General features: G+C 39.8%; 1 protein-coding gene across 1 annotated transcript in view; it reads left to right on the forward strand.

Moving 5' to 3' along the window:
* Positions 1 to 22447, forward strand: part of LOC126199363 (zinc finger protein 665-like) — a 151463-nt gene that overhangs the window by 60490 nt on the left and 68526 nt on the right. The window contains exons 3-4 of the mRNA XM_049936247.1: positions 5565 to 5894; positions 14578 to 14864. Coding sequence (XP_049792204.1) covers positions 5565 to 5894; positions 14578 to 14864 — 617 coding nt within the window. The remainder of the gene's footprint in view (positions 1 to 5564; positions 5895 to 14577; positions 14865 to 22447) is intronic.

Genomic DNA, 22447 nt, shown 5'->3' on the forward strand with positions numbered 1-22447 from the left:
AGTACATGGGGTAGTTCAGAAAAGTCACACAGAACCCAGGGTCAGAGGAGACTTATCGCCCGGGATGAGAAGGAAAGACTGATTGTTTGGGACTGCACCCGATGAGATTTGAAAACCTGAGAGCTTAAAGGTGGAAGGCAGGGTAATATGTAAGACAGAGATTACTGCTAAAACACAGTGTACAAAAAGCTAAGTGCACTGTATGTAACAGAGCTGAAAGGGGAACAGCAAAAAATAGGCAGGTATGAAAATGAAAGATGCAGAAAACTAAAATGGAGTGAATAAAGGAGTAGTTACTGTGAAGAAATGCTGAGACAAAAAAAAATCAATGTAAATTAATGTCAGGTGGGTGGCAAGAACCAAGGACATGTTGTAGCACTAGTTCCCTCCTGTGGAGGAAGAATCCAGATAGTGCACGTGGTGAAACAAGCACCGAGGTCATGACTGTCATGTTTTAGAGTATGCTCTGCGGCAGGGTAGTCTGTGTTGCCAGTATACACCCTCTACCTGTGCCCATTCACCCTAACTGATAATTCTGTGGTAATCATGCTGATATAAAAGGCCAAACAGTGTTTACATAACAGCTGGTATATGACGTGTCGTTTCACAGGTGGCTCTCCCTTTGATAATATATGTTTTCCTGTTAAAGGGCTAGTGTATGTGGTGGTAGGAGGGTGCATAGGACAAGTCTTGCAGCAGGGATGGTCACAGGGGCAGGAGCCATAGCCTAGGGAGATGGGTGTAGAAGGAGCATAGGGTCTTCCAAGAGTACTGTAGAGATTGGGAGGGCAATGAAAAGCTATTTTAGGTGTGATTAGCAAAATCTCAGACATTCAGGGCATGATAGTCGTGGCCTTGTTGAAGTAGCTGATTGATACATTCAAGACCAAGATGATGCTGAGTGACAAGTGGAATGCTCCAAAGATGTTTTCTGGAGTGATTAGCTGTACAGGATTGGATGTGATGGCCCAGGAAATCTGCTTTTGAGCTAGGCTTGTGTAGTAATTATGTCCAGTGAAGGCTGAGGTGAGAATGATGGTGAACTGCTGTAAGGAGTCTGAATCTAAACAAATACATTTGCCTCTAATGCCAAGGCTGTATGTAAGAGAACATTTGACATGGAATGGATGGCAATTGTCAAAATGCAGGTACTGTTGTTTGTTAGTGGGTTTAATGTGGACACAAGTGTACGGCTGACCTTCAACGAGGGTGACGTCAACATCAATGAAAGTGGCAGGGGATTCAGAATAGGACTGTGTAAAATTTAATTGGGAGAAGATATTTAGAGATTCCAGGAATTTTAACATGTCAGCTTCACCATGAGTCCATATCACAAAGATGTTCATTGTATGTCAGAGGTTAATGTTTTTACAGCATTTGATCAATGGTATAGTACAAGTCATACATAGTTACAGTATTCATTCTAACATACATTTAAAGTGATATAAGAATTATTGCATTCGGCTTTCATTCCAACCAGCTTTCAGATTCATAAAAAAGTGTTTTTGGCATTGTACCATGCATATTTTCGAGTTGTCATCAACAGAACTAAGGACGTAATGAAAAGTCATGAAAAGGTCATGAATTTGATCCTCTGAAGATCTGTAAACACCCTGTTCAGCTGCTGTCTGTGCTTGGTAAGTTTGCACCATGTTGGATCTGTAATCTTGCTGATGAATGGTCATCTTCAGAAATCATTCTGGTGGTCCAGACACTCCATTTCACCATTGTTTATAAACTTGCTTTTCTTCTGGACTTTGATCCTTGATGGGTGACATTGAAATGTTAAATAATGATGACTACTTTGAGCTACTAAATAAACATTGAAGTCTCATTTGCACTTCTCTGTATTTAAAGCCTTCAGTTCTCACAATGCCATATCCCAATAATTAGAACTCAAAGTAGTCTAACCAAACATCACACATTAACACCTACTGATACATACCATCTAACCCTTAGGCTATACATCAAAGTCCTCTTTAACATAAAAGTGATTCATTTGTTTTTGGGTCCTCATTGGCATTGTTGGTGGCCCTCTTTCTCTGAGCTGTCCATGACACTGCTAACTCAGAGTGACAAAGAATAGTAGCCTTGTACAGCAGGTGGACTATGTGCATCACACGCCTCCTCACCACTGCCCTTATTGTTACAGCGCATGTGCCCTCTGTACAAACACAGACTGGGATGCACAGTATCTGCTACCCAACAAACATCCATTATTGCAAACATTTTAGCTATTATGAATATCAGTAGTGGACCAGTGTATTTGATAAGATTACTCACAGCTAACTGAATGACGATATGGTAACTGATAAGTCACAGGTTGTAAGTTTAAAAATAATCACTTTCTAACCACAGCAAACATAGGGTGAAATAGTTCAGTTGAAGAAGTAATGCAATATACTGAAAATGTGGTACCACAATGATGTAATCAACATTAAGTAGTACAGGCATCCTTCACTGAAATTAATGGTTTCATAGATATTCTCAAAAATAAAAGATTACATGTTGTTGGGCATTCATTCAGAGCATATAACAGAGAACAGTTGTTGAAACTATACTCCGTAAATCTTGTTAATGTAGAAATTGAGTATTGAATTTTGGGTATCAAAATTCTTCTGTGACAGTACAAAGAAACAGAAATGAGCTTTATTTAAGGGTAGAAGATCACACAGCAAAAAGGATTTTGGAACTATTTCCATTTGTTTTATATTTGGTGATTTGATTGTCAGTGCTACCAGGTAAATATTATACTGCAAATTTCTGTGTGGAATACAAGTAATGTTATGACTGAAGATAAACCTCTAACCATAAAGTGGAGGCAATGAATGGTAGATAGGCTTATAAGCAATAACTGTAACATTGTTGTACCATTTCTGAACATTTTACTTCAGAACACATATTTCAAATAAAAACACATTGTTACCCATTCATGGCAGTGGGGCTCATTTCTCGTTTGGTAATTCTGCTGAGTGAAGAGAGTGAGAACAGCAAAAATGATGAGAGGGGGATTGATAAGCAAAGGAAGAAAGCAGAAGAGCTAGTAGAGTGTGGGATGAAGGGAGAAGGGCATTACAAAATGCTTCTTCCAGTGTAGACAAGGACAGTACTGCACCCGGTGTCCATAGTGTGTGCGTGTTTGTTGGGGGGAGGGGGGGGGGCAAGGTACTGTTGTATAGGATGGAATTGAGGAAGGTGCAGAGCTCATATATTATTGCTTGGATGAATGTTATCATGATTCATAAACCTATGAAATGAAGTAAAGTTAGTTGTTACATGTTAGACACTAATGATTATAAGGGGTAGGAGGTAGGAAATGGGATTGGTGCTGGAGTAGATGTCGAGGGTCAGTTCCCTCATGTTTTTTTCAGTCATCTCCCTCTCCTTCCATTCTCCCATGTCTTTCTGCTCCTCACCTGTTCCCACTACGTGCAACACAATTCCATTCTTTAAATGTCACTGTGTGTACTCTAGTCCTCTCTCTTTTCCCGGTCCGCCCCCGGTAGCTGAGTGGTCAGCGCAACGGACTGTCAATCCTAAGGGCCCAGGTTCGATTCCCGGATGGGTCGGAGATTTTCTCCGCTCAGGGACTGGGTGCTGTGTTGTCCTAATCATCATCATTTCATCCCCATCGACGCGCAAGTCGCCACAGTGGCGTCAAATCGAAAGACTTGCACCAGGCGAGCGGTCTACCCGATGGGAGACCCTCGTCACACGCCATTATTATTATTCTTTGCCTGTCCCTCCATTGCCTGTGCTATCTTTTCCTATTTGAACCGCAATCAGTAGATTAAAATGAATGAAATACCAAATTACTCGGTTACTACATCTGTTTTGCAAATCAGAGACCTACGGAATATACAGCTTCTCATGAACAAATCAATGTCACTGTCTACACATCTTCTGTAGCAGAACTTGGAGCATTCCAGTACGTGCTTCTACACTGCTCTTTTCTCATTAGCTCTTGTATGCACTAATCTAGTCTGCTAGAGATTTGTCACACAAAATATTCCAGTCTATGAATTGATAATTAAATGGACACCCTAGCTGCAAACAGGCGTTGATGTACTTCATTGGGGACATGTTGAAAATGTGTGCCCCGACCGGGACTCGAACCCGGGATCTCCTGCTTCGAGTCCCGGTCGGGGCACACATTTTCAACATGTCCCCAATGAAGTACATCAACGCCTGTTTGCAGCTAGGGTGTCCATTTAATTATCATTTCATTTCTAGCAAAGCTGCATGGTCATCCACGGTAACTGTTCTTTCGGGAACAGATACTACCGTCATATATATATTCCAGTCTAATTTAGTTTAGTGTTTTGAAAATGGTATGATTGGCAGCTTGCACTTTGCTTGTAGCTTATGAGTGGATGAAAGCTAGCTCATTTTATGTACACTAAACTGGGGTTTTTTGGTTACTAAACTATTGCAGTAGATCCGCTATAGATGGTGAGAGAGACAGAGTTTGCTGCAGCAGCAAAGCATTGCTTTTTGTGAGCAATAGCAGAAGCAGCAGCAACAACAACAGCAATAATAATAATGAAATTTCTTACTTTTGTATGTTTTAAGTTTCAGTTGTCTGTGTGATATGGTTAGCTAATATTTTGATGTATAAATAAGTTAATATTTTAGTGGAGTTAATGGTTACTGTTGAGAGAAGGAGCTCAGTGATTAAGGTGCAAGTATTTGAGAGGAGCAGGATTCAAATATCCAACCTGTCATCCTAAGCTAGAGTTCCAGAGCTTTACCTAAACCAGGTGAGATGTCTGCTGACTGGATTCCTTTCATAAGGCTGCAAATAAATCTTTTTCCCATCAGTCTCCAACTGCATTAATAATTTGTATGTAACATCATTGCTGATAATGTGATGTTAAACACCTGCCTACTTCCCTTCTTCAATAGTTACTTTTACTTTCATTCATTTTTTCTACATTCATTTCAATTTGTGAATCTCTTTGACAACTTGCAGATTGCAAAGTCCCCACTGGGTACTTAATGGATCTTTTATCCAACTAAATGACATTGTGAATCACTGTATTTTTAAAAATGTGTGGCACCAGGTAATATTATTCAGTCTTGACTGTAAAATAATTTGCAATATTCTAGAAGTAATTACTTTTAGCTTACAGATCTGAGAGAGTATTGTGTTCAAGAAGCTTCACTTCCACTGATGAAGGTACCAATGAGTATCTCTCTTTGTGATGGTTAAAGAATAGTTAATATTATTTTTTTTTAGGAGGATTAGTCCTTTCCTGTGGTGAACAAGCACATATACAAATAGATGTAAATATTGCTATAGGGAATAATTTCAGGAGAGTCAAATAAACATCCTAGAGTATCTGAAATACTTCTGAAATATGTATTTTTCACATACTGACTCACTTTTAAAGTAGAGGGGTTTCACATTTTGAATTGTAGACTGTAATAATGATTTTTATGTCCAGAATCATATCTGCACAGTGTTGGTTCCAATAAATTTATTCATTAGAATGATGAGACACATATGATACAAATATAAATTTTTTTTAGTATAATTTCTTATTAAGCTTACCTGTTTTCAGGGTGATCGTATCTTAAAATTGTACCATCAAGCAGAGCAAGCTGCTGCATCTGCTCCTTCTACAGCAACAGTACAGACACGTCGCCACCATGTGCAGGCAATACAACACGAGCTTCCAAGGTCACCGAGAGATGAATTGAAGGAAGAATATGACATAAAAAGTGAGGAAGATGATAGTGGAGATGAGCAGGCATTAGATCAAGAAGCAGACATTGATGCTGGATCTGGTTCTTCTGATTATGGCACAGGTCGTGCTTCTCGTCGCAGTCTTCCTCATAAGAAGCGCATACCACGCAAACTGAAACAGCAACAGCACCAGCACCAGCAACAGGTTTGATTGCACAGCTACTCAGAATAACAACCACGTTCTTATCCACTAAAAATAAATGTGTTTAAATACTGTGATAAACATTAGTCTGTAGTATTTGGAGTATTTGGAGATTTTTCAGTTGGTATTTACATGTAATAGTCTCTGTTTCATAATATGCAAGAAAAAGAACTATCCTACTGATAAGAGGAATCTACAATTCTGCATGTGAAAGAACAAAATAACTCATCACAATAGTTTTTATGGTTTTTTTTCTGGGGAGCAGCACAGTAATTTTTATAGTTTTTTTCTGGGGAGATGAGATTCTATTGGAAGTGTGAGCAACCCATAAAACTTTTTATTATTTATTCAGTTAAATATTGGAGTACGCCATTAGTTTTGTAGGGAGTGGGTGTGTTGCCATAATATCCACAAATTTTGAGAACTTTTTGAACTTCATTGTTCCTCAACAAGTAATAGTAGTCCTACGTCTTGCTGGGTGGTAACACAGGACACACCACATTTGTGTTCTTTTCAGAGAACTACTGGCAGCATCATTACTTGTCTGTTGTGTCTGATTATTATTATCAGTAATTGTTAGAACAGTTTGAACTTACTTTGTGAGTTCTGATTGTAGCATTTTCTGTGAATGTTGATTGGACAAATCGGCAACAATGAAATATAATAACTAAGAATTAAAAACATTTACACAAGGAGAAATGCTGATATGACTACAGAGAAAGTTAGAGAAAAAAATTCCTTAGACCACTTAAAAGAATTAAATTTTCTGAATAACTGAGAAAAATCCTACAGAAACGTCCTTCAAAAATTGTTTTGTATGTGATTCTCGTTTCTTAGAAGAACTTTTCATCAGTGCAAAATAATTCAAATTCTAAGAGAAAGATGGTCTCTTACAGCAGGAGCTGCTCCAAATTTTTTTTACATTTGATCGAAATACCAACTCAAACACAGCAACTGGGTGTTGTGTGATGTCCTTAGGTTAGTTAGGTTTAAGTAGTTCTAAGTTCTGGGGCTTCCCCCATGAACCATGGACCTTGCCGTTGGTGGGGAGGCTTGCGTGCCTCAGCGATACAGATGGCCGTACTGTAGGTGCAACCACAACGGAGGGGTATCTGTTGAGAGGCCAGACAAACATGTGGTTCCTGAAGAGGGGCAGCAGCCTTTTCAGTAGTTGCGGGGGCAACAGTCTGGATGATTGACTGATCTGACCTTGTAACATTAACCAAAACGGCCTTGCTGTGCTGGTACTGCGAACGGCTGAAAGCAAGCGGAAACTACAGCCGTAATTTTTCCCAAGGGCATGCAGCTTTACTGTATGGTTAAATGATGATGGCGTCCTCTTGGGTAAAATATTCCGGAGGTAAAATAGTCCCCCATTCGGATCTCTGGGCGGGGACTACTCAAGAGGACGTCGTTATTAGGAGAAAGAAAACTGGCATTCTACGGATCGGAGCGTGGAATGTCAGATCCCTTAATCGGGCAGGTAGGTTAGAAAATTTAAAAAGGGAAATGGAGAGGTTAAAGTTAGATATAGTGGGAATTAGTGAAGTTCGGTGGCAGGAGGAAAAAGACTTCTGGTCAGGTGAATACAGAGTTATAAATACAAAATCAAAGAGGGGTAATGCAGGAGTGGGTTTAATAATGAATAAAAAAATAGGAGTGCAGGTAAGCTACTACAAACAGCATAATGAACGTGTTATAGTGGCCAAGATAGACACGAAGCCCATGCCTACTACAGTAGTACAAGTTTATATGCCAACTAGCTCTACAGATGACAAAGAAATTGAAGAAATGTATGATGAAATAAAAGAAATTATTCAGATAGTGAAGGGAGACGAAAATTTAATAGTCATGGGTGACTGGAATTCGACAGTAGGAAAAGGGAAAGAAGGAAACATAGTAGGTGAATATGGATTGGGGCTAAGAAATGAAAGAGGAAGCCACCTGGTAGAATTTTGCACAGAGCATAACTTAATCATAGCTAACACTTGGTTCAAGAATCATAAAAGAAGGTTGTATACATGGAAGAATCGTGGAGATACTAATAGGTATCAGATAGATTATATAATGGTAAGACAGAGATTTAGGAACCAGGTTTTAAATTGTAAGACATTTCCAAGGGCAGATGTGGATTCTGACCACAATCTATTGGTTATGAACTGCAGATTGAAACTGAAGAAACTGCAAAAAGGTGGGAATTTAAGGAGATGGGACCTGGATAAACTGAAAGTACCAGAGGTTGTAGAGAGTTTCAGGGAGAGCATAAGGGAACAATTGACAGGAATGGGGGAAAGAAATACAGTAGAAGAAGAATGGGTAGCTCTGAGGGTTGAAGTAGTGAAGGCAGCAGAGGATCAAGTAGGTAAAAAGACGAGGGCTAATAGAAATCCTTGGGTAACAGAAGAAATATTGAATTTAATTGATGAAAGGAGAAAATATAAAAATGCAGTAAATGAAGCAGTCAAAAGGGAATACAAACGTCTCAAAAATGAGATCGACAGAAAGTGCAAAATGGCTAAGCAGGGATGGCTAGAGGACAAATGTAAGGATGTAGAGGCTTGTATCACTAGGGGTAAGATAGATACTGCCTACAGGAAAGTTAAAGAGACCTTTGGAGAGAAGAGAACCACTTGTATGAATATCAAGAGCTCAGATGGCAACCCAGTTCTAAGCAAAGAAGGGAAGGCAGAAAGGTGGAAGTAGTATATAGAGGGTTTATACAAGGGCGATGTACTGGAGGACAGTATTATGGAAATGGAAGAGGATGTAGATGAAGATGAAATGGGAGATAAGATACTGCGTGAAGAGTTTGACAGAGCACTGAAAGACCTGAGACGAAACAAGGCCCCGGGAGTAGACAACATTCCATTAGAACTACTGATGGCCTTGGGAGAGCCAGTCCTGACAAAACTCTACCATCTGGTGAGCAAGATGTATGAGACAGGCGAAATACCCACAGACTTCAAGAAGAATATAATAATTCCAATACCAATGAAAGCAGGTGTTGACAGATGTGAAAATTACCAAACTATCAGTTTAATAAGTCACAGCTGCAAAATACTAACGCGAATTCTTTACAGACAAATGGAAAAACTGGTAGAAGCCGACCTCGGGGAAGATCAGTTTGGATTCCGTAGAAATGTTGGAACACGTGAGGCAATACTAACCTTACGACTTATCTTAGAAGAAAGATTAAGGAAAGGCAAACCTATGTTTCTAGCATTTGTAGACTTCGAGAAAGCTTTTGACAACGTTAACTGGAATACTCTCTTTCAAATTCTGCAGGTGGCAGGGGTAAAATACAGGGAGCGAAAGGCTATTTACAATTTGTACAGAAACCAGATGGCAGTTATAAGAGTCGAGGGGCATGAAAGGGAAGCAGTGGTTGGGAAAGGAGTGAGACAGGGTTGTAACCTCTCCCCGATGTTATTCAATCTGTATATTGAGCAAGCAGTAAAGGAAACAAAAGAAAAATTCGGAGTATGCATTAAAATTCATGGAGAAGAAGTAAAAACTTTGAGGTTCGCCGATGACATCGTAATTCTGTCAGAGACAGCAAAGGACTTGGAAGAGCAGTTGAACGGAATGGACAGTGTCTTGAAAGGAGGATATAAGATGAACATCAATAAAAGCAAAACAAGGATAATGGAATGTAGTTGAATTAAGTCGGGTGATGCTGAGGGGATTAGATTAGGAAATGAGACACTTAAAGTAGTAAAGGAGTTTTGCTATTTAGGGAGTAAAATAACTGATGATGGTCGAAGTAGAGAGGATATAAAATGTAGACTGGCAATGGCAAGGAAATCGTTTCTGAAGAAGAGAAATTTGTTAACATCGAGTATAGCTTTAAGTGTCAGGAAGTCGTTCCTGAAAGTATTTGTATGGAGTGTAGCCATGTATGGAAGTGAAACATGGACGATAACCAGTTTGGACAAGAAGAGAATAGAAGCTTTCGAAATGTGGTGCTACAGAAGAATGCTGAAGATAAGGTGGGTAGATGACGTAACTAATGATGAGGTATTGAATAGGATTGGGGAGAAGAGAAGTTTGTGGCACAACTTGACTAGAAGAAGGGATCGGTTGGTAGGACATGTTTTGAGGCATCAAGGAATCACAAATTTAGCATTGGAGGGCAGCGTGGAGGGTAAAAATCGTAGAGGGAGACCAAGAGATGAATACACTAAGCAGATTCAGAAGGATGTAGGTTACAATAGGTACTGGGAGATGAAGAAGCTTGCACAGGATAGAGTAGCATGGAGAGCTGCATCAAACCAGTCTCAGGACTGAAGACCACAACAACAACAACACAAGTTCTAGGGGACTAATGACCATAGATGTTAAGTCCCATAGTGCTCAGAGCCATTTGAACTAAACATAGCAGAAGGCAGTTGGCAATCAAGAAACTGTTATCAAAGAAATTTGAAATGTCTACTAGAGTTTCTTTTGCTCAACTAAATGGACAGAACAAATAAGTTCCTCGGGGAACAGTTCTTAAAAAATATTGCATGGTAAGGAAGTAGACATCACACAGTTGAGAAATAAACTAAGAGTAACCAGTGCTGAAATCAGCCTATTGCTTGGAAAACTCGGACTATCAGTTGACACAGCTAAGCCAGACACTAGTCTTGTTGCTTGTGCTTGTAAGATACAGTAGCACTGCTGTAGGCAAGACGCCGTTCGTGTGTGTATTGAAAGTGCCCTCTGGGGTCTAATGTAGATGGAGATCGTTGTTGATGAAGACTTTTATTTTAACAGGTTACAAAGGTAAGGCTGTCATCAACTCAAAAGTTGATTTAAACAACACAGCACTTTACTAGGTATGGTCCTGTAGGAGAGCTGGTATGGATTGTCTTCCTCAGACCTTTATTCTTATTTTATTTGAACTGGTTTACCAAGGTAGTTGTAGGGGTACTCTTTAAAAAAACATTTTTGAAAGAATTGATACAGGTGATGGATAAAAATCCTAGAACATACCTGGTATGAAATGCAAGACCTATGGATTCAAAGTGTGCCACTTTACCCTGAAACAATGAGCCACTGGTTACGTGATGACTAGTTTTATACAATTTAGACTGCATTAGTGTTCAGATTTCCTTCATAGGATATTGTTAAGATCGTGTGACATACAGAGATCTCAAGGTGATTATCCATTACATGAATTGCCAATTTTTTTACCGGCATTAAACAAAGTTGGGAGGAGCGGAAGTTCTTAAAAAGTCAAAAAGTGGGCAAGATCACGCAGTGGTGAAACACTGGTCTCGTCTCCGGGAGGGTGGCAGTTCAGGTACTTTATTGCTCATCCGGATTTAGATTTTCCATGGTTTTGCAAATCACTTAAGGCAAATGATGGTATGATTTTCATGTGGGAAAAGTGTGAGTTGGCTTTCGCATGATCAATGTTTTCGAAAACCGTGCTGATTGGCATTGAGGTCATTCTGTTCAGGATACCTCATTATGTTTGAACTCAGAATATGTTCTAAGATTCTACAACAAGGTAATTCAAGGATATTGGACAGTAGTTTTGTGGATCGCTTCTGCTACCCTTCTCGTTGATGGGTGTGGCCTGTGCCTTTTTCCAAGAACTGGGCACAGTTTTCTGTTTGAGGAATCTATGATAGATTATAGTGAGAAGAGAGGCCCTAAATGTCCAGAAATGTAAAATTTTACACTTCACAAAACGAAAAAACATAGTATCCTGAGACTATAATATCATTGAGTCACTGCTGGAATCGGCCAACTCATACAAGTACGTTGGTGTAACACTTTGTAAGGATATGAAATGGAATGATCACATAGCTTCAGTCATGGGTAAAGCAGGTGGTAGACATCAGTTTATTTGTAGACTACTGGGGAAGTGCAATCAGTCTACAAAAGAGATTGCTTACAAATCACTCACAAGACCCATCCTAGAATATTGCTCAAGAGTGTGGAACCCATACCAGACAGGACTAACAGGGGAAATTGAATGTGTACAGAGAAGGGCAGCCCAAATGGTCACTGATTTGTTTAATCCATGGGAGAGTGATACAGAGATACTGAAGTTACTGAAATGGCAGACTCTTGAAGAAAGATGTAAACTATCCTGAGCAAGTCTGTTAACAAAGTTTCAAGAACTGGATTTGAATGATTACCCTTGGTATATACTACAACCCCCTACATGTTGCTTACACAGGGATCATGGAGATAAGATTAGAATAATTACTACATGCACAGAGGCATTAAAACAATTATTCTTCCCATGATCAATATGGAATGGAACAGGAAGAAACCGTAATAACTAGTGCAGTGGAATGTACCTCTGCCGTGCACCTCACAGTGGTTTGGAGACTGTAGATGTAGATGTAGATGATGCCTTTGAAAGAACAAGGCCGCTTTTCTTCCTCAGTAAGAGCTTGTGCTCCAGCTCTAACAACCTGATTGTTGGAAACATGTTAAACCATATTCTTCCTTTCTTCGTATTCTTCTTCACAAAGTCAAAGTAAAAGTTGGTTCAAATACCATCTAACCTCACTTTTCCTAAAATGTTCAGTGATATAATTTCATTAATCCCACACATCTGTACATTCCTTTGCATAAATTCTTGTTGTAGCAATGGTATAATGTGCAGCAACTTGACTCTCATAATGGAAACTCTTAACCAGGGGGTCGTGATCTTCCACATTCTGTTCGGTATGCTTCTCATTTATCGTGTTAAATGTGCCATGCTGGATGAATAGAACCTGCTGAACAGTCTTCATGATTTCTCTGTGTTTCTCATCAGCTGTTGCTGTTTGACAGCTAGACAAATAATCGGGATAAGCTGATAGTTTAGAGTTTCCAGTGTTTTGAAATGTTTGGTCTTATCTTTGAACACTTTTGCAGTACGTTAAACACATATTTTTTTTAAAAAAAAAGATAATGAATTTGTGGGTGTCTGCTTTTAACCCTTTGCAATCCAGTTGCGAGTGGTGCTTGACATTGTGAATTTTGTTTCCCACTCCGATGTGGAACCTCATTCGGCATATTTTTCGTAGCTTTCACATGTTCCATTCTCAGATCTGACTACTAGGCATCAGTGCTGCATAGTACTGTCACCTAAGGAAGCCTGTGTTAACTCAGTGTCAAAACTGTAGCAGTTGTGTTGAGAGAAAGGTTTCTGATCATTATGTTCTAGTTAATAGGCGGGAAAAGGCTAGTTCTTAACACGTTTCTTTCTGAGGAAGAGATTGTGGAGCCTTAGGAGGAATGTCTTACGTGAAAACGAGAGCGACAATGATTTTGATCATGACAGTGATTCATTTCTAAAAGTTTGAGTGGCAATTGAAACAGTCCATCCTGAAGAGTTTCAAAAAATATCACACAAAGAAAGGTTTTGTATTGTAATGCTTGTGTAAATATATTTGAATGAAAGTGCATATTTTTGTTTTAATGTATACCCTAATTATTGGTCATTGGCCTCATTGTTCCGACAAAAAGACATGGACAATTCTCTGTGATGCATGTTCCATATGGGGTCGCGAATTAAATAATAGTGCACAGAGATGCCCTATGTCTGCAATTACAGAGTGCAAAGGGTTAACCGTAATTATTATGAATGAAAATTTGAATGGTTTTATCATAAAGCAACAGTCTCTCATGAGTTGGAACACCTATAGACTTACAGCAGAACAGTAATATAAAAGCAAGGAGAAAATATGCCCATTTTGACAGCAGATTGTTTAGTTGTAAATAGTTTGTGTATCAACCATGTGTACAATGAGCCATACAGGTTGAGACAGATAATTATTTCTTCCGAGACATGTTGTTTCACTTTCCACATTTCTAAAGTGAACTGAACTGGTGCAGTGGTTAGCCATACAAATTATGACAGGTAATTATTTCATTTGAAGCACATTGTTCCACTTTCCACCTTACTGAAGTAGGGTGGTACAGTGGTTAGAATACTGAACGTTTTTCAGAAGGAACCAGGTTCTGGCCCTAAAGAGGTAGGTTTTCTGAACATTGCCTAAATACCGAAAGTGTGGTAATGGTTCTTTGGAAAAGGTCACTGTACATTTCCTTTTCTGTTCATTCTGAGCTTGTTCTTCATCACCGAGGATCAAGTTGACAACTGGACACTAAACCCTATTGTCTATATCTCTTCATCAGCACATACATCTCTTCTCTGCAAGCGACCTTATAGAGTGTAGCAGGGATATCAGCTGTGCTGCTTCTTTTTCTGCCGATTTGAGAATTGCAAAGGGAAGTGCTGATAAAATGAAACTTGAATCAAAGCCCCTAAAAAAAAAGGAAAGAAAAGAAGAACACCCATTACTAATTTGCTAATAATGTGCTCATTATACATGACTTCAGAAGATTATAAAGGAAATGTTCATTTCAGAGCAATTATCTGGAATAGTAGTATCATGTAAATGAAGCTGCTATTCTTTCCTTTTATAGTTATTTGGCTAAATTCTATGAAAATATAATATGATTAAACTAAAGTAATGTTCACTTGGAATCGTGTTAATGCAGCATCCCAGTGCAGCATGGAGTTTGCTTAATGTAACTCATATTTTTCAAATAGGGACAACATATGGCTGCAGTTAGCACATAATATCTAACAATCTAACATTTATGTAAAGAAAATTGTTTACTATTGTATATATGCAAGAAAACTTCTGTTTGTCAGAACACAGAATGAAGCACATTTTATTTCCTTGTTTAGGTGCAGCATCAGCAGTCCCAGAAATCATCATCATCTCCGTCTCGCAGTTTATCAGCACGCCATTATAAGTGCAATCGATGTGGTGCACAATTTAATTCACAGTCGTCACTGGCCTCTCATCGACAAATGGCGCATCACTCTCAAGCCTTCAGTTGTGAACTGTGTGGCCGTGTCTTCACACATCAGATTAAATTTTTTGAGCATCTGAAATCACATTATGAACCTTTATCTGCTACTAGCACTGTAATGGATGAAGAAGCCACAGACCATGTTGATGAGCCAGATGTGTAAGTAGATTTTACATTGCTCATATCTGAAGTCAGTATTATTTTGTGAATACTACACTTTAAGTAAGGTGATTTGCAGGTTTAACTGGTGTGACAATTGATAACTAACAATTGTTATATTTTTGAGACACTTCCTGTCAGATTGAAGTGTAGGCTTTTTTATAGACACTAAAATTAAAAACAGTATTGCATATATTAAATGAATCTCATACAAAGTAGCTAGACTTGTCTTAAAAGTAATAAAAAGAAAAGATATCTAATGGAAATCACTTGAGTTACTTCACTGATGTGCTGAAATTCTGATGAAGAGGCAGAATATCTCTACAAAGAGTTACAAAAACTGACAAATCACAACAAATTCCACTAGAAGAAGTAATTTTGGGGGAGGAGTGGTTTAATATTACTTTGATACCAGAAACGTCAAGAGCTCATACACAAGTAGAATTTGCTGAGAGGTAAAATATTTGTCGTTTTATTCCTGAAGAAAACAAATAGAAAAATGATTTGCAAAGACCAACTGGTAAGGTGCGGAGTAAAAATAGAAGCTAAAGCTAATAAACACAACAAAGAAATGTTCTTATGGGGCAGCTGCAACTGTATAATTACATTTTGTAAAGTGAAGAAACTGCAAAACAGTTGCTTAATCTACAATCGTGAAACATGTCTGTTCTATATCACACCTGTGCTTGGGCCTCATTACTCACAGCTAGTATTTACTATTACAGTTCTACATCTACATCCATACTCCGCAAGCCACCGTCCTCCGTTGGATCTTCTCTATCTCTTCTATCAACCCTATCTGGTACAGATCCCACACTACTGAGCAGTATTCAAGCAGTGGGCGAACAAGCGTACTGTAACCTACTTCCTTTGTTTTCGGATTGCATTTCCTTAGGATTCTTCCAATGAATCTCAGTCTGGCATCTGCTTTACCGACGATCAACTTTATATGATCATTCCATTTTAAATCACTCCTAATGCATACTCCCAGATAATTTATGGAATTAACTGCTTCCAGTTGCTGACCTGCTATTTTGTAGCTAAATGAAAAGGGAACTATCTTCCTATGTATTCGCAGCACATTACACTTGTCTACATTGAGATTCAATTGCCATTCCCTGCACCATGTGTCAATTCGCTGCAGATCCTCCTGCGTTTCAGTACAATTTTCCATTGTTACAACCTCTCGATACACCACAGCATCATCTGCAAAAAGCCTCAGTGAACTTCCGATGTCATACACCAGGTCATTTATGTATATTGTGAACAGCAACGGTCCTGTGACACTCCCCTGTGCCACACCTGAAATCACTCTTACTTCGGAAGACTTCTCTCCATTGAGAATGACATGTTGCGTTCTGTTATCTAGGAACTCCTCAATCCAATCACACAATTGGTCTGATAGTCCATATTCTCTTACTTTGTTCATTAAACGACTGTGGGGAACTGTATCGAACACCTTGCGGAAGTCAAGAAACACGGCATCTAACTGTGAACCCGTGTCTATGGCCCTCTGAGTCTCGTGGACGAATAGCGCGAGCTGGGTTTCACACAACCGTCTTTTTCGAAACCCATGCTGATTCCTACAGAGTAGATTTCTAGTCTCCAGAAAAGTCATTATACTCAAACATAATACGTGTTCCAAAATTCTACAACTGATCGACGTTAGAGATATACGTCTATAGTTCTGCACATCTGTTCGACGTCCCTTCTTGAAAACGGGGATGACCTGTGCCCTTTTCCAATCCTTTTGAATGCTACACTCTTCTAGAGACCTAAGGTAAACCGCTGCAAGAAGGGGGCAAGTTCCTTCGCGTACTCTGTGTAAAATTGAACTGGTAACCCATCAGGTCCAGCGGCCTTTCCTCTTTTGAGCGATTTTAATTGTTTCTCTATCCCTCTGTCATCTATTTCGATATCTACCATTTCGTCATCTGTGCGACAATCTAGAGAAGGAACTACAGTGCCGTCTTCCTCTGTGAAACAGCTTTGGAAAAAGACATTTAGTATTTTGGCCTTTAGTCTGTCATCCTCTGTTTCAGTACCATTTTGGTCACAGAGTGTCTGGACATTTTGTTTTGATCCACCTACCTCTTTGACGTAAGACCAAAATTTCTTAGGATTTTCTGTCAAGTCAGTGCATAGAACTTTACTTTCGAATTCATTGAACACCTCTCGCATAGCCCTCCTCACACTACATTTCGCTTCGCATAATTTTTGTTTGTCTGCAAGGCTTTGGCTATGTTTATGTTTGCTGTGAAGTTCCCTTTGCTTCCGCAGCAGTTTTCTAACTCGGTTGTTGTACCACGGTGGCTCTTTTCCGTCTCTTACGATCTTGCTTGGCACATACTCATCTAACACATATTGTACAATGGTTTTGAACTTTGTCCACTGATCCTCAACACTATCTGTACTTGAGACAAAACTTTTGTGTTGAGCCATCAGGTACTCTGAAATCTGCTTTTTGTCACTTTTGCTAAGCAGAAAAATCTTCCTACCTTTTTTTAATATTTCTATTTACGGCTGAAATCATTGATGCAGTAACCGCTTCATGATGGCTGATTCCCTGTTCTGCGTTAACTGTTTCAAATAGTTCGGGTCTGTTTGTCACCAGAAGGTCTAATATGTTATCGCTACGAGTCGGTTCTCCTGTTTAACTGCTCAAGGTAGTTTTCAGATAATGCACTTAAAAAGATTTCACTGGATTTTTTGTCCCTGCCACCCGTCATGAACATTTGAGTCTCCCAGTCTATATCCGGAAAATGAAAATCTCCACCCAAAACTATAACATGGTGGGAAAATCTACTCGAAATATTTTCCAAATTATCCTTTAGGTGCTCAGGCACAACAGCTGCTGAGCCAGGGGGCCTATAGAGACATCCAATTACCATGTCTGAGCCTGCTTTAACTGTGACCTTCACCCAAATTATTTCACATTTCAGATCTCCGTCAATTTCCTTTGATACTATTGCACTTCTTATCGCTATGAACGCGCCTCCCCATTCACTGTCCAGCCTGTCTCTGCGGTATACATTCCAATCTGAGTTTAGGATTTCATTACTGTTTACGTCTGGTTTCAGCCAACTTTCTGTCCCTTGTTGGGCGTTGTGACCGTTTATTAATGAGAGCAGTTCTGGAACCTTTCTATAGATGCTCCTGCAGTTTACTATTAGCAGATTAATATTGTTATTCCCTGCTGAATTTTGCCAGGAGTCATTGGTGCCGACATGAGCAACAATTTGCAGTCAGGTGCACCCGGTGCTCTCTATCGCCGCCGGCAGGGCCTCCTCCACATCTCGGATGAGACCCCCCGGCAAGCAGACAGAGTGAACACTGGCCTTCTTCCCCAACCTTTCCGCTATTTACCTAAGGGCCTCCATCACCCGCCTAACATTAGAGCTCCCAATCACTAATAAACCCCTCCCCCTGTGTGCCTGCTCGGACCTTGCTGCAGGCAGAGCGGGCGATGCCACACGGCCAGCCTCTACATTGACCCTCCGCCTCCTGCGCCACGAATGCCGCTGAACCCGCCACTCCCCTTGGAGAGAGGATGGCCCAACCGTGCCCGGTATCCGCGAAGATGTCTCGACAGCAGGGACAGTGGGTGGAGCATGTAACACTTGGGTTGTACCATGCGACGCACCAGACTCCCCACTGCCACTACACTCCAAGGCAGCAGCCTGAAGACTGCTGACCGTGGCCATCAACACGTTCAGCTGTTCGCGAACAGTGGCCAGCACCTCCTGTTTGTCTTTGTGATCACACAGCATGGGGAACAGTTTTTATGGAATTTATGTGATTAATTCCACACAATACATAATTTCTCTCCCCCACCTCTTTATTGCTTTTTGCATGTTTCAAGATTGTGGTGACTTTTGGTGTCTAGTCATGATGTCTGTTTTTTTACATTTTTCTAGGTCCCTTTTATCCTTTTGACATGGAACCTTTGGTTTGGGGTGAGGATGTCATCAAATGGTTAAGTGATTTTATTTATAATCAACATCCTGTTCTATGTTTTCATTTATTTTAATTGATTTTAGAAATTTTTGCCGTGTAGTTCTTTATCTGATATTCCAGGCTTGAGGAACCACTCCCATTATCATGTAACACAATATTTTCATTATTACAGTTTACACCAGATGATGGAACTTTTAAGTGTTCCAAAAGTGGTTGTGTACACAATAAAAGAAACAATACCTTTTCCTGTGCTGAAGGGGCCTGAGTTTCCTTCAGTATCTTGTTGAAGAGTTCAATATCTCACAGTAGAACTGTCCATTGATGCTTCTTTCCTTCATCTAAGAAGTTTACATGTATGACACCCTTCACATACAAAAAAATTTGTTGCCATAACTATTTTAATTCATGGGACAGTCGTCACCCTCTTTGTAGCATCTTCTTCAGAAGTAACCCATTGTTTTCACTATTGTTTGCTATTGTGGGTATAATGATGAATCCAGGTCTCATTGCCAGTGAAAACTCAACACAAACTCATTGCTCACATGTTGTTGTTGTTGTTGTTGTTGTTGTGGTGGTCTTCAGTCCTGAGACTGGTTTGATGCAGCTCTCCATGCTAATCTGTCCTGTGCAAGCTCCTTCATCTCCCAGCACCTACTGCAACCTACATCCTTCTGAATCTGCTTAGTGTATTCATCTCTTGGTCTCCCTCTACAATTTCTACCCTCCACGCTGCCCCCCAATGCTAAATTTGTGATCCCTTGATGCCTCAGGACATGTCCTACCAACCGATCCCTTCTTCTAGTCAAGTTGTGCCACAAACTTCTTTTTTCCCCAATCCTATTCAACACCTCCTCATTAGTTATGTGATCTACCCACCTAATCTTCAACATTCTTCTGTAGCACCACATTTCGAAAGTTTCTATTCTCTTCTTGTCCAAACTATTTATTGTCCATGTTTCACTTCCATACATGGCTACACTCCATAGAAATACTTTCAGAAAAGACTTCCTGACACTTAAATCAATACTCAATGTTAACAAATTTCTCTTCTTCAGAAACGCTTTCCTTGCCATTGCCAATCTACATTTTATATCCTCTCTACTTCGACCATCATCAGTTATTTTGCTCCCCAAATAGCAAAACTCCTTTACTACTTTAAGTGTCTCATTTCCTAATCTAATTCCCCCAACATCACCCGACTTAATTCAACTACATTCCATTATCCTTGTTTTGCTTCTGTTGATGTTCATCTTATATCCTCCTTTCAAGACACTGTCCATTCCATTCAACTGCTATTCCAAGTCCTTTGCTGTCTCTGACAGAATTACAATGTCATCGGCGAACCTCAAAGTTTTTATTTCTTCTCCCTGGATTTTAATACCTACTCCAAATTTTTCTTTTGTTTCCTTTACTGCTTGTTCAGTATACAGATTGAATAACACCGGGAAGAGGCTACAACCCTGTCTCACTCCTTTCCCAACCACTGCTTCCCTTTCATGCCCCTCGACTCTTATAACTGTCATTTGCTTTCTGTACAAATTGTAAATAGCCTTTCACTCCCTGTATTTAACCCCTGCCACCTGCAGAATTTGAAAGAGAGTATTCCAGTCAACATTGTCAAAAGCTTTCTCTAAGTCTACAAATGCTAGAAACGTACGTTTGCCTTTCCTTAATCTTTCTTCTAAGATAAGTCGTAGGGTCAGTATTGCCTCACGTGTTCCAACATTTCTACGGAATCCAAACTGATCTTCCCCGAGGTCGGCTTCTACCAGTTTTTCCATTCGTCTGTAAATAATTCGTGTTAGTATTTTGCAGCTGTGACTTATTAAACTGATAGTTCGGTAATTTTCACATCTGTTAACACCTGCTTTCTTTGGGATTGGAATTATTATATTCTTCTTGAAGTCTGAGAGTATTTCGCCTGTCTCGTACATCTTGCTCACCAGATGGTAGAGTTTTGTCAGGACTGGCTCTCCCAAGGCCGTCAGTAGTTCTAATGGAATGTTGTCTACTCCCGGGGCCTTGTTTCGTCTCAGGTCTTTCAGTGCTCTGTCAAACTCTTCACGCAGTATCATATCTCCCATTTCATCTACATCTACATCCTCTTCCATTTCCATAATATTGTCCTCAAGTACTTCGCCCTTGTATAGACCCTCTATATACTCCTTCCACCTTTCTGCTTTCCCCTCTTTGCTTAGAACTGGGTTTCCATCTGAGCTCTTGATATTCACACAAGTGGCCCTCTTTTCTCCAAAGGTCTCTTCAATTTTCCTGTAGGCTTTATCTATCTTACCCCTTGTGAGATAAACCTCTACATCCTTACATTTGTCCTCTAGCCATGCCTGCTTAGCCATTTTTCACTTCCTGTCGATCTCATTTTTGAGACGTTTGTATTCCTTTTTGCCTGCTTCATTTACTGCATTTTTAGATTTTCTCCTTTCATCAATTAAATTCAATATTTCTTCTGTTACCCAAGGATTTCTAGCAGTCCTCGTATTTTTACCTACTTGATCGTCTGCTGCCTTCACTACTTCATCCCTCAGAGCTACCCATTCTTCTTCTACTGTATTTCTTTCCCCCATTACTGTCAATGGTTCCCTTATGCTCTCCCTGAAACTCTCTACAACCTCTCGTTCTTTCAGTTTATCCAGGTCCCATCTCCTTAAATTCCCACCTTTTTGCAGTTTCTTCAGTTTCAATCTGCAGTTCATAACCAAGAGATTGTGGTCAGAATCCATATCTGCCCCTGGAAATGTCTTACAATTTAAAACCTGGTTCCTAAATCTCTGTCTTACCATTATATAATCTATCTGATACCTTTTAGTATCTCCAGGATTCTTCCAGGTATACAACCTTCTTTTATGATTCTTGAACCAAGTGTTAGCTATGATTAAGTTATGCTCTGTGCAAAATTCTACAAGGCGGCTTCCTCTTTCATTTCTTCTCCCCAATCCATATTCACCTACTATGTTTCCTTCTTTCCCTTTTCCTACTGTCGAATTCCAGTCACCCATGACTGTTAAATTTTCGTCTCCCTTCACTATCTGAATAATTTCTTTTATTTCATCATACATTTCTTCAATTTCTTTGTCATCTGTAGAGCTAGTTGGCATATAAACTTGTACTACTGTAGTAGGCATGGGCTTCGTGTCTATCTTGGCCACTATAACACGTTCATTATGCTGTTTGTAGTAGCTTACCTGCACTCCTATTTTTTTATTCATTATTAAACCCACTCCTGCATTACCCCTCTTTGATTTTGTATTTATAACTCTGTATTCACCTGACCAGAAGTCTTTTTCCTCCTGCCACCGAACTTCACTAATTCCCACTATATCTAACTTTAACCTCTCCATTTCCCTTTTTAAATTTTCTAACCTACCTGCCCGATTAAGGGATCTGACATTCCACGCTCCGATCCGTAGAATGCCAGTTTTCTTTCTCCTAATAACGACGTCCTCTTGAGTAGTCCCCGCCCGGAGATCCGAATGGGGGACTATTTTACCTCCGGAATATTTTACCCAAGAGGACGCCATCATCATTTAACCATACAGTAAAGCTGCATGCCCTTGGGAAAAATTACGGCTGTAGTTTCCGCTTGCTTTCAGCCGTTCGCAGTACCACAA

This window comes from Schistocerca nitens, chromosome 8 (assembly GCF_023898315.1).
Source record: "Schistocerca nitens isolate TAMUIC-IGC-003100 chromosome 8, iqSchNite1.1, whole genome shotgun sequence".
Taxonomy (NCBI): domain Eukaryota; kingdom Metazoa; phylum Arthropoda; class Insecta; order Orthoptera; family Acrididae; genus Schistocerca; species Schistocerca nitens.